At 36.5% G+C, this 14,236-nt stretch overlaps 1 protein-coding gene across 9 annotated transcripts in view; it reads right to left on the bottom strand.

Moving 5' to 3' along the window:
- Positions 1–14,236, bottom strand: part of UTRN (utrophin) — a 576,786-nt gene that overhangs the window by 326,390 nt on the left and 236,160 nt on the right. For all 9 annotated transcript variants that reach the window (XM_015137213.3, XM_077999492.1, XM_015137214.3 and 6 more), the window contains 4 exons: positions 8,857–9,007; positions 6,787–6,962; positions 2,366–2,501; positions 614–763 (listed from right to left, as the gene is read on the bottom strand). In XM_015137213.3, the coding sequence (XP_014992699.3) occupies positions 614–763; positions 2,366–2,501; positions 6,787–6,962; positions 8,857–9,007 (613 nt within the window). The remainder of the gene's footprint in view (positions 1–613; positions 764–2,365; positions 2,502–6,786; positions 6,963–8,856; positions 9,008–14,236) is intronic.

The raw sequence follows: 14,236 nt of genomic DNA, 5'->3' as shown, positions 1-14,236 counted from the left end.
TGTTTGTTTGTTTGTCACCCAGGCTGGGGTCCAGTGGAGTGACTGCAGCTCACTGCAACCTCCACCTCCCAGGTATAGGCAATTCTCGTGCCTCAGCCTCCCAAGTAGCTGCGATTACAGGCATGTGCCACCATGCCTGGCAAATTTTTGTATTTTTAGTAGAGATGGGGTTTCACTCTACTCTACTAAAGTAGAGTGTTGGCCAGGCTGGTGTCAAATTCCTGGACTCATGTGATCCCGCCCATCTCGGCCTCCCAAAGTGTTGGGATTACAGGTGTGAACCAATGCACCCGGCTCAGAATGCTATTTTAAGGTCTTCATTTTCAGAATATAATCACTGGAATCTTCTTACCTAATTCCAACATATATTCATTATTTAATGTAGTATATAATGTATAAATTCCCTAGGCCAAATAGTTCCATATAAAATAAAAAGTATTCTTCTAGAATATATGCCTCTGTCTATGATCGATAAAAAATATAAACATTAGTAAGCTTTAGTAAAATTTGTCCCATTTGGATATACTTGAAAGTAAAGCAGTTACATGATCCCACATCTCTGACAACAAAATCAATCAGTTTGAGATATGTGTGATAGTAACTTTATACACACCTTATTCCATGTCATATTTACAGTCCTTAAGCTTTCTGAAATTTTATCCCTTTCAGGTAAACTCAGACTTTTATCTGAAAGTATCTCCAATTCAGTTCTATTCAGCCATTTGAGTTTTTCAGCGTGTACTTCCATTTCTTGAGTTAAGTCCTGGAGAAGTTAAAAGACAGGTGTAGTTAGAAGGTAATCAGATAAAGGAAAGTTCAAGAACTGTATTAGAAACCTTTTTGACATTATATAAATGTAAATTTCTAATTTGTTAAGTGAAAAATAAACTTATAAGAAGCTTAAGCTCATGCTAACAAATGATGACTAACGGGAGTGAGCACGTGCCTTCCGTGTGTATTTTTGAAATCCTGGGCACAAATGCGCTCTCTGGTACTCACTGTCTCTTAACCAGGTCATATATTATTTTTACATTACTAATTTAACATTCTGTTCTTATCTCCTCCTTGCTATTCCATCCTAATATACTGTCCCACCTTTTCTAACTCTCCCCAAATTGTTTACAAAAGAGACATTCCCAAAGAAACTATTGAAAATTTTAGATAAAAAAGGAAGTTTGTTAGATATTGTCACATTTTAAAAAGAAAACATAATATATGTTTCACAAAATATTTTTCATCATTATTCTATGTTTCTTTCTCAAAATGTTTCAATCATACTCCTTTATAGACAAAATTTCTGATTGAATTAGTAAGTAACCTTTCACATACACTTTTATGCTTGTACATGTATGAATACACACTCATAATTTCTTTTCTTTTTTTTTTTTTTTTTTTTTTTGAGACAGACAGAGTCTCGCTCTGTCACCCAAGCTGGAGTGCAGTGGCACAATCTTGGTTCACTGAAATCTCTGCCTCCTGGGTTCACGCCATTCTCCTGCCTCAGCGTCTCGAATAGCTGGGACTACAGGCACCCACCACCAAGCCCAGCTAATTTTTTTTTTTTTTTTGTATTTTGAGTAGAAATGGGGGTTCACCGTGTTAGCCAGGATTGTCTTGATCTCCTGACCCTGTGATCTGCCCGCCTTGGCCTTCCAAAGTGCTAGGATTACAGGCATGAGCCACAGCACCCAGCCCACAATTTCTTTTTTAAAATAAAAATGTGAGCATATTATGCTGAGTGTTCTGCAACAAGTATTTTAATTTTTAACACAAAAAATAAATATTTATGAATACAAAATTTATAGATATTTAAATATATTTATACATCTATATATGTATGAATTTTTATAGATTGTATACATATACAACCATAAATAATACTTGTTAGTTGCAAACCAACAAAGAAAATCTGATTAATACAACCATGATGCTAAACCCATTGCAAGCTGCATTTTGTTTCTCAGCAATTCACTCCGATAATTACTGATTATTATCTATAAAGCTGCACTCAGCTTTATAGATAATAATCAGTAATTGTCTTCCAAATCTAAAAACAAAAAAACTGTATTTCATAGCCCTATTGTATTTTAAAATGATAAAGTCAGTTTACAATATCCTAAAAACCTTTGGTCTAATACTGACACCATAATAGTTTGTTCTTTTTATGTAAGTGAAGTTTAAGCTCTGCAAGACCAAAATTATAACTGCTCTTTAAAAAAATAAAAGATATTCCTCTTTCAAGTTCACCACATTTACCAAAAAGTACCAAGTTTCTTTTCCCTTTTCTTCTTCAGACATGCAGTATATGATTCTGAAGTATAATGTTTGGGCACCAAAGGCATATAGAGAGAAATAAACAACTTACTCTTAATTCTTGCAGGTTTTCTCCCAATTCGGCGGTCGATCTCTTTTGCATAGCATGCTCAGCCTTTGTTAACCAACAGATAATCCCATCTAGCTGATGCCTGTACTCCATCACCTGCTTGCTTTCTCCTTTCAGCCTAAAAGAATATATTATTTTAAAATATTGAGGAAAAAATGCCCAATTAAGCAGAAAGTTATATATTTGCTTTGGATATCCTGAATAAAGATTTCCCAAAATAAATAATTTCTAATAATTATTTTAATATGTATTTTTAAGTGAAACTATGTATTCTACAATGCTAAAGACTGCTTAATAGACCAATAAGTTTTTTTCTTCATTAAATTCAAAACCATTGAAACTAAAGATTATTATCTTCCCTCATCATAAAAAATTATGTAGAAATTCAATACAAAAGACTTTTTAAAAGTTAGATACCACTCTGCAACATAATGGAAATTTTTTAAAACATGAAAAATGTCTTTATCTAAAATAATAGGGAAAAAGTATAATTCTCTTTGAGTGTTCCACGAATACTGAAAGGAATCATTATATGACATGTTATCACATTAGGTGGTAACTATTACTCTACATTATTCATAGGACAGAAAGAATAAGAAAAAAGCAAGGCACAAAGAATGGGAGAATCTTACAAGTATTAGGGAAGACAAGAAACATGTGAATTTGGCTTGTTTATTAAAATAACCATTATATTTGAATATAGAACTAAGTTACAAAAAGATGTAGAAAAAAAGCAGAAATTTTAAATGATGCAAGGAAAACAGTCAAATGAATATAAAAAAGGAACTGCCTCAATTAGATCTTTATAGTGTTGTAAGAATAACATTTATAAGAATATAAACCATCTGTCAAAAGATAGGAATATGATTAGAACTCATATGACAAATAAGATTATGTGTTTTTTAAAAGGATTTGAAAGCTATTAAAAGCCTGGTGGTATCTTTATTTTTATAGCTGCTATGATTAACTGCTGGTTTAAAAACTGAATGCAATTTTTAAGTGAATTATATCATATCATCCCTAATAAGAATTTATGGTTTAACAGCTAGGAGTTTTCATTTTTATTCACAAAAGGTCTAACATAATCTTGCAATACATGTAATAAAATACTAAATAATACTCACATATTTAATAAACAGTCAATATTTGATGTATAATGTTTAAAAAATGAAAATAACTATAAAATCATAATTTTTAAGTATCCATTGAGAAAGAATGCTCCTTTGAGATAAAAAATAAATAAATACAGCAATAGCACTAATTACTAAGACTAAACCAAGTAATCTACCCTCCATAGTGAAAAGTATGTAACTTAAATAATGACTTTGGAAACACCCAAAATATTATTATAGGCCTTTGTTTCCAAAAAACGGTTGAAATTTCACTTTCCAATGTTTCATGATCATGACTAATTTAGTACTTTGAAAACAGAACTATAAAGGAAACTAGCATTATCAAATGATTTCAATAAGATATATTTGAGTCACCCAATATTTTCATCTGCAAATTAGCTAAATATAATATACCTTTTAAATGTTACCTCCAAGAGTAAAAACAAATTATAAATTCATGTTCTAACAGAAGATAACAATTGCTCACTAACGAATAACCCACTGGGCATGGTGGCTCATGGCTGTAATCCCAGCACTTTGAGAGACTGAGGCAGGAGGATCACTTGAGCCTAGGAGTTCGAGACCAGCCTGGACAACATGGTGAGACCTTATTTTTACAAACAGTTTAAAAATCTGCTGGGTGTGGTGGCACACACTTGCAGCCCCAACTACTCAGAAGACTAAGGTGAAAGGATTGCTGGAGCCCAGGGACTCAAGGATGCAGTGAGCTATGACTCCACCATTCCACTCCAGCCTGGGTATCAGAACAAGACCTTGTCTCCAAAAAAGGGAAGAAATAACTCCGCAGGTTGCTGAACTATGCAAATTCTTAACTACAGGCACTCAATACAAAAACAAATTGAACTGCGTGATAATTTTCAATGACTTTATTAACAATATATATGCAATCTACCCAAGATGGTCCCAATTTAATATAGATTACAAACCTAAAATGAAGTTTAGCATTAATTTATGAAGATAAACATTGTTTTAGTCAAAATATAAGCTGTTGGAGAAGAGATTCATTATTCTTTTCACTTCCACAAGATGAGTAAAAACATGTATTACCTTCACCTTGTGAGTTTTAGCAGCTGTAATTACCACACTCCACAGAGATCTATCTTTAGAAGAATTTCTGCATTTATGGTTAAAACGCTCCCAGCAGGTACATGTTTTTCCTTAAAAAGGTCTAGGAGAGGACAGGCACTGTGGCTCATGCCTATAATCCCAGAATTTTGAGAGGTCAAGGCCAGCGGATCAACTTGAGGCCAGGAGTTCTAGACCAGCCTGGCCAACATGGTGAAATGCCATCTCTACTAAAAATATGAAAATTAGCCAGGCATGGTGGCAGGCACCTGTCTTCCCAGATACTAAGGAGGCTGAGGCATGAGAATTGCCTGAGCTCAGGAGGCAGAGGTTGTAGTGAGTTGACATCATGTCACTGCACTCCAGACTGGGTGACAGAGCAAGACTCTGTCTCAAAAAAACAATAAAGGTCTAGGAGATAAATCATTTCAAGCTAAGACCCTCCATGCAAACTGAATAGCATGACATATAAGATCTTATGGGACCTCATTTTCCAATCCTTCCCCTGGTCATTGAACCCTCCTCTCCTTTCAATCCTTTGCAGATCTCTCACACGAGGATGCCATTCATACCTCCCACTTCTGCTGTTTTACTTCTTCTGCCTAGAAATTTATAGGAAATTGCTATAAATGCTTTAAAACTCAGCTTTGGCATGCTTCCTCTATGACACTTAAATTCCACAGCCCATCATATCTGCCTCTGTGACACTCTTATCTCTTTAATGATGTTTTCTTTCATCATTTTCTTATTCTTAGAGTTCCTTAATCATACTTGTATCTTCAGTGCTAAACATAGAGCTCAATAAATACTGATCAAGTCATTAATCAATCATTGGCAAAATTCAGCAATATGCTTAGAGAATAAGTTCTAAGCTAACTTGCTTTCATCAGAAATAGATACTTTAAGTGTTTACTATGAATAGTCAAGGCATGTACATTTTGCAAACACTATTGCATTTAATCCTCATGACAATCCTCTGTGGTGATATCATAGTTCTCATTTCCAGAGGAAGACACTTTGGCCAGAGAGTTCTGTGTTCTTTCTAAATTTGTACAGCGTAATATTTGAGAGCAAAAGGTAGCACGATCACTTACTTTCTATGACATCTTGGACAAGTTACTTAACCTTGCCTCTTAGCCTCAGTTTCTAAAGCTGTACAAGGCCTAATAGTTGCCTAAGAGGTGAGTCATGACTCCTAAACAAGGCAATGTGTGCAAGGTGCCAAATACTCTCCCTGCCATGTGGTACTCTCTCAACCAAAACATACAAATTATTATTTGTCTCTTAACAAAACACACAAAATTATAGATTTTTAAAATGAAAAGCAACTGTAGGTCACATGATCCTTGAATATTTTAGGTTGCATAATACTGGATCTGATAAAGTATTAGATTGGCCTTTCACAAAATGATAGCTTATCACTAAAATAATACTTCATCAACAGAGTTAAAATTAACAGAAAAAAAATATAGTGGAATTTTTAACCCTAAACTACGAAAAAGAAACAAACAAAAAAGATCATTAATGACGAAATACATGAAGCAAAGTAGAAATCATTCATTAAATCTTGACTGTCTCAGAAAATAATGTCAAATAATTTTAAATATGGAAATTGTATATAGTGTTGAGCATTATATTCCTTGGTAATCAAACATATTTGCAACCAGAAGATGCCCAAATAAAATCTGAGTCACTGTAACATAATCTGACATAAAAATTAATAATACTATATTATATTAGTATATTACATAGATGAAGAACTTTATTATTTGCAAAGCACGAATAGAACACAACATTTGACACTAAAACAACTTAGTGAGACAGATTACTAAGGTAGGTTCAGTCAGGAAATAAGCAAAGGGAAGGTCTGATCTTGAACCCAGACTTTCAAACCTGAAACCTGGAGTTTCAGTTATTTCAACTACTTTAAATTCCCACCGTAATCACCATATCATAATAAGCAGTTGTAAATAAAAGGAATAAAGGTGTTTGGTTTTTACATATGTAATATTTGAGTAGAAAAGTGAGACTTTATGGACAGCCTAAAAATACAGGAAGGGGGAAAGTGGGCAGCAGAGGTCTTAAATGTCAGTAAAATTCCTATTATAATGTCAAACAATAAAAGAACTCATTGGATTGCATCTTTAAAGATTCTATTCAAAATATGTTCACTCTTGTGCCTGCAAACAATCATAGCTAAATCACCTTGGCTGCCTATCCTTCACTTCTGCAATAATTGCATCCCAACGTTGGTTTAAACCTGCCAGTTTGTCTTTCAAGAAGCTTCCATCTGCCTGGGAGAGTTTCTGCACAATCCCATCCCCAGTTCTGTTTAGTGCTGCAAAACTGGGCCGGTGGCTGCTGATGCCTTCCTCAAGTTCCTGTAACAGAGCACAACTCAAGATTAATTTCACCAATAATTAAATGATTCTGATGCAAGGAGTCCACCCAAGTATTGTGGTATCAATTTAAGTGTGACAGAAACAAATTCCTGGGAAGATATTTTATGTTAAAAAAAAAAAAAGGCATTTTAAAACAATTTAATTACATTTCAATGAACATGCTAAATGAAATCTATTTTGAAATCTAACCCATCCTCATGAATGTCATCAGGCAAAATACAAGGAAATAGGACAGCTTAATAACTAAAATGAATAATAGCTGTTTACATTAAAGCATAAGAATCAATCATGTTTGATGAAAATGAGTTGCTCACCTTCTTCCAAACAAGTACTTGAAAGCACTGCTTTAAAAAAATTATATACCCCAATATATCCTTATATCCTTGTGTCCTACCATATACAAGTAAACCTAAATGTGCATTTTACTAAGATATTGCTTCACTGGTTGATATGGTTTGGTTGTGTCCCCACCTAAATCTCATCTTGAATTGTACCTCCCATAATCCCCACATGACATGGGAGGGACCCAGTAGGAGGTAACTGAGTCATGGGGGTGGTTACCCTCATGCTGTTCTAGTGGTAGTGATCTGATGGTTTTATAAGGGACTTTTCCCCCACTTTGCTCAGCACTTCTCTCTCCTGCCGCCATATGAAGAAGGACATGTTTCTTTCCCCTTCCACCATGATTGTACATTTCCTGTGGCCTCCCCAGCGATGCTGACCTATGAGTCAATTAAACCTCTTTCCTTTATAAATAACCCAGTCTCAGGTATGTCTTTATTAGCAGCATGAGAACAGACCAATACACTGGCCTACAAGTGTTTAAGTAACAGATTAAATGGATATTTTCAAGTCAAATTTAAACACTTATCTGTAACTCCAAAAATAAGAAAAATGCCTTAACACAATTATTTATTTATTTATTTATTTATTTTGAGACAGAATCTCGCTCTGTCACCCAGGCTGGAGTGCAGTGGCACAATCTTGGCTCACTGCAACCTCCACCTCCCAGGTTCAAGTGATTCTCCTGCCTCAGCCTCCCAAGTACCTGGAACTGCAGGTGCCCGCCACCACACCTGGCTAATTTTTTGTATTTTTAGTAGAGACAGGGTTTCACTGTGTTAGCCAGGATGGTCTTGATCTCCTGACTTCATAATCCACCTGCTTTGGCCTCCCAAAATGCTGGGATTACAAGAGTGAGGCACCGCGCCCGGCCACATTAACACATTTATAAGAAAAATAAATGAATTATCTTTAACTTGTCGTGTCCTTCTAAATAAAATACATTTTAAAAATTTAATAAAAGAGAAAATATTTTTATCAACGGTAGAATTAAAATTGTGTGTGCTTTCTATTGTTATTTTTAAAGAGCTGTTGTCATCAGCAGAACTAACTTTGTGTTATATTTTCCCAAGACTGAATTAGACTTACATGAGCAGCTGCCCTGCTGTCGCTCCAGGATAATTTACTTTATGATAATTATCAATGATACAAAGAAAAATGAGATGCCTAAGTGTTTTAAGTACAAAAAACACAGGTGAGGCATGCAAATATTTTTTCTGTTCTTAATATAGTCTTAGGCATAACATTTTACAAATCGTATTCTAAACATAAAATTGTTTAAATAAAATTGTATTTCACATTACCCACTAAAGAGTATTTTTATTTACATCTCTTTGAAATCTTGATTGAAAATTGTGATTGACCAATTTCTTAAACTTTTATAACTGGTAACAAGAACTGGAACAAAAATTACAAATTGTCCATTGGCTTCTGAAAAAATAATATATTTTGTCCCTACTTCTGAAATCTGTCTTAACAGGCATACACTAACCATATGTGTAATTCCCCTCCTCTAACAGAAAACACTCACCTGCTGATGTATCCTGGCTTTCTCTAAGTCCAGGCTGCCACCTGGAGCACAGGTATCAACCAGTAATTCTTCAGCCTCTGTTATCCACTGTGTGAGGTCATTAAGGTCACAATGGAACTGTCTCCATTCTTCCATAGCCCTATCAAAATAACTAGAGGAAAACAAACAAAATAAAATAGGTTTCTAAACTTTCCAGGACTGCCTAGGAGCAATTTTTCTAAAAAAGAAAATCAAATCTCATTTAAACAGAAAGACCTCAAAAAACTGAATTCACAGCCTATTGTTCCACAAAACCAATTTTCGTAGTGGGATACAGGTAATAATTCCTCTTAGAGATATAGGCATCACACCAAGGGCAAAGCAATCTGCTCACACCACCAGCTACCAAATCCTCTCTCTCATACATACACACATGCACACTCACATACACATACACACACACACACTCATGAACACACTCATGCACATTCGAGCAGCTTTTCAACTAAAAAGACGTAGCCTTTTCTGGCTTGAAAAATCAGGATCAATTAGTCCTAGGCATGTTAACCCATCCAACTTTATGCATTTAACATTTAAATACCATGAAATATAAAATATGATTCATTATTTTCTTGGGGAAAAATATGTCGTTTTAATACCAGAACACTTAATTCCTGGCAAGAATAAAGCACAAAAAGCCAAAACACTTCAAAATGCCCATATACTCCATTATCTATATGTTATATACAGAATTGTGTCCAATCAAAATTCTTATGTTAAAGCCCTAACCCCACAATGTGACTGTACTTAGAGATCGAGCTTTTCAGGACACAAATAAGGTTAAAAGAGGTCATAAGTGTGGGGCTCTAGTCTGAAAGGACTGGTGTCCTTATAGTAAGTGGAAGAGGCACCACAGAGCCCTCTCATATGAGGACACAGCAAGGTGGCCATCTGCAAGCCAGTAAGAGAGTCCTCACTAGACATCAACTCTACTGGCACCTTGATCTTGAACTTCCAGCCCTCCAGAACTGTAGGAAAGTAAATGTCTGTTGTTTAAGCCACCCAGTCTACGTTATTTTATTATGGCTGCCTGAGCAGATTAACGTACTTCGGGTAATCACTGGTCCTGAGGGTCCCATTTACCTAAATACAGCAAAGTATAAAACTGTATGCAGAGCCCAAGTTATGCAATGAGACAGAGGGCTATTGAGATTTCTGTTTAAACCAAATTCTTCTAAAGATGGCAAAGTAAAACCGAGTGCTTGTCATATTCAGAATACATGAAACAAGTATAAAAAGGAAAAGCTTTATTGGACTAGGATCCTAAATAATTTTTTCTCCTATCTTTTTGTTTAGAGTAATGGAGCTGAGTTTTAGAAATGATCGCTGAGATCTTAACAATGTTAATAAAATTTATATTTTATGTAATAAGATACATATTTTTTTAAATAAAATGGCTCCTAATATCAATAACTCCTAAATAATGTGTATATCATCTTTTTCCATGAAAATTACTTTTAAAATTTTGCTAACACTGCCCACAGTAAAGCAATTTTCTATTAAGCATGAAAAAAAAAAAAGCACTTTAAAAAAAGGGCACTATGAGATGATATTAAGACACTCATTGTCACTTGCAAAAATTCACAGTAACTACACAACAATCACAATTTCCAAATTCGGGATGCTATAAGACTGTTTCAAAGATCTAAAGACTTTGAAAATATAAACATTAAACTTAGAAAGTATCATCAGTGAAAGAGAGAAAAAAAGTGGTGGATAGAAGGAAGGACTAACTTGCAGCTCCCACTCAGACAAACAGCAGCATGTGCAGACACACAGTGGACTTTTGTCCCAAGAACTACTGCAGAAACATATCAGGAAAACTGAGAGAATCTACAGACCCTTTGAAGTAGGCGGAATGCTGCTGCATGCTGCATGGGAGAGCCGAGGAACTGGAGACCAGCTTGTGCTCTCAGCTGGGAGACTTGTCACCTGGGGCAAGTTCTGAACCCTGCTCACCAGCTGCCTGGAAATAAACCCAGTGCTGTTGGGTGGGCTGGGGGGTGGCAGCAGAAGGAGGTCCTGATAGGAGTGAGACTGGCCTTTTGGGCCGTGGGCTGCGTGGAAGCTGAGTGAGGCCTGCCGCTGCAGGCTTTCCCCCACTTCCCTGGTGACCTGTGTGATGCAGCAAAGACAGCCATAATGCCCCTGGGAACATAACTCCACTGGCCTGGGAACCACACCCCTATCCCCTACAGCAACCACAACAAGCCATGCACAAGGAGAGTCTGACTCAGATACACCTAACCCTGCCCCAACCTGATGGTCATTCTCAACTCGCCCCAGTAGCCAAAGAGAAAGAACATAATCTCTTAGGAACTCTATGGCCCTGCCGATCACCTAATCCTGTCTATACTACTGCAGCTGATGCTCTCTTGTAAGCACCATCTCCTGGCTGGGGGCCAACGAATAGAAAACCAGCGAACTTAACCAAAATACAACCAAGGACTCTCACAGAGTCCACTTCACTCCCCTGTTACTTTCACCCGACCAAGTGCTGGTATCCACAGCTGAGACACCTGAAGACAGATCACATCACATCATGGGACTCTCTGCAGACACTCCCCAGTACCAGCTCGGTGCCCAGTAGCTCTGCTGGACAGCTAGCTTCAGAAGAGAAATAACAATAACTGCAGTTCAGCTCTCAGGAAGCCCCATCCCTAGGGGAAGGAGGAGAGCACCAAATCAAGGGAGTTCTTTGTGGGACAAAAGAATCAGAAGAGCAGCCATTGAGTCCCAGACCTTCCCTCTGACATGTTCCACCCAAATGAGAAGAAACCCGAAAACCAGTTATGGTAATATGACAAAATAAGGTTCTTTAAAACACCTAAAAAGATCATACTAGGCTGGGCACAGTGGCTTATGCCTATAATCCCAGCACTTTGGGATGCCGAGGCAGGCAGATAACCTGAGGTCAGCAGTTCAAGACCAGCCTGGCCAACATGGGGAAACCCCGTCTCTACCAAAAATACAAAAATAAGCTGGGCATGGTGATGCATGCCTGTAATCCCAGCTACTCAGGAGGCTGAGGCAGGAGAATCACTCAAACCTGGGAGGCGGAGGTTGCAGTGGGGAGATCATGCCATTGCACTCCAGCCTGGGCAACAGAGTGAGACTCCATCTCAAGAAGAAAAAAAAAAAAAAAAAGATCACACTAGCTCACCAGCAATGGATCCAAACCAGGATAAAATCTCTGAATTGCCAGAAAAAGAATTCAGAAGGTCAATTATTAAACCAATCAAGGAGGCACCAGTGAAAGGTGAAGTCCAACTTAAAGAAATCAAAACAATGACACAGTATATGAATGAAAAAATCTCCAGTGAAATAAATAGCAAAATAAAAAACAATCACAGCTTCTGGAAATCAAGGACACACTTCGAGAAATGCAAAATGCACTGGAAAGTCTCAGCAAGAGAATCAAACAAGTAGAAGAAAGAACTTCAGAGCTCAAAGACAAGGTTTTTGAATTAACACAATCTGATAAAGAAAAAGAAAAAAGAATTTTTAAAAATGAACAAAGCCTCCGTGAAGTTTGGGATTATGTTAAAAGAACAAAGAATAATTTGTGTTCCCAAGGAAAAAGAGAAATCTAAAAGTATGGAAAACATATTTTAGGGAATTATTGAGGAAAACCTCCTGGCTTTGCTAGAGATCTAGATATCCAAATACGAAAAGCTCAAAAAGATCATTGCCTAGGCACATGGTCATCAGGTTACCTAAAGTCAATAAGAAGGAAAGAATATTAACAGTTGTGAGGTAAAAGCATCAGGTAACCTATAAAGAAGAACCTGTCAGATTAACAGCAGATTTCTCAGCAGAAACCTTACAAGCTAGAAGAGATTGGGGTCCTATCTTCAGCCTCCTTAAACAAAAAAATTATCAGCCAGGAATTTTGTATCCAGTGAAACTAAGCTTCATCAATGAAGGAAAAATAGTCTTTTTCAGACAAATACTGAGAGAATTTGCTGCTACCAAGCCAGCAAGACAGAAGCAGCTCTAAGTTGTGAAACAAATCCTAGAAATAGAACAAAATAGAATCTCCTTGAAGCATAAATCTCAGCCAGGTGTGGTGGCTCACATCTGTAATCCCAGCACTTTGGGAGGCCAAGGCAGGCAGATTACCTGACGTCAGGAGTTTGAGACTAGCCTGGCCAACATGGTGAAACCCCATCTCTACTAAAAAGTACAAAAAAAATTAGCCAGGCATGGTGGTAGGCACCTGTAGCCCCAGCTACTCAGGAGGCTGAGACAGAGAGTTGCTTGAACCTGAGTGGCAGAGGTTGCAGTGAGCCGAGATCATGCCACAGCACTCCAGCCTGGGTGACAGAGCAAGACTGTCTCAAAAAATAATAAAAGCATAAAAGAACCTGTTAACTATAACAAAAAAAAAAAAACAAGGTATTGAGGCAAAAATATCATGATAAATAGAATAGTACCTCACATCTCAATACTAACATTGAATGTAAATGGCCTAAATGCTCCATTTAAAAGATACAGAATAGAAGAATGGATAAAAATTCACCAACCAAGTATCTGCTGTCTTCAAGAGACTCACCTGACACATAAAAACTCACATAAACTTAAGGTAAAGGGGTGGAAAAAGATAGTCCATCCAAATGGACACCACAAGCAAGCAGGAGTAGCTATTCTTGTATCAGACAAAATAAATGTTAAAGCAACAGCAGTTAAAAAAGACAAAAAGGGACATTGTATAATGATAAAAGGACTAGTTCAACAGGAAATTATCACAATCCTAAATATATATGCACCTAACATGAGAGCTCCCAAATTTGTAAAACAATTACTACTAGACCTAAAAAATGAAATAAACAGCAACACATTAATAGTGGTAGACTTCTACACTCCACTGATAGCACTACACAAGTCATCAAGACAGAAAGTCAACAAAGAAACAATGGAATTAAACTATACCCTAGAACAAATGGACTTAACAGATATTTATGGAACATTCTAACCAACAACTGCAGAATATATTTTCTATTCATGAGCACACAGAACATTCTCCAAGATAAACCATGTGATAAGCCACAAAACAAATCTCAACAAATTTAAGAAAACTAAAATTACATCAAGTACTCTCTCAGACCACAGTGGAATAAAATTGGAAATCAACCCTGAAAGGAACCCTCAAAACCATACAAATATATGGAAATGAAATAACCTGCTCATGAATGATTATTGGGTCAACAATGAAATCAAGATGGAAATTTAAAAATGTTTTGAACTGAATGATAATAGCGACAGAACCTATCAAAACTTTTAGGATATGGCAAAAGCAATGCTAAGAGGAAAGTTCATAGCATTAAATACCTACATCAAA

The sequence above is a fragment of the Macaca mulatta genome, chromosome 4 (assembly GCF_049350105.2).
Source record: "Macaca mulatta isolate MMU2019108-1 chromosome 4, T2T-MMU8v2.0, whole genome shotgun sequence".
NCBI lineage: Eukaryota > Metazoa > Chordata > Mammalia > Primates > Cercopithecidae > Macaca > Macaca mulatta.
Note: the sequence above shows the minus strand (reverse complement) of the source record. Positions and strands in the feature narration are given on the sequence as shown.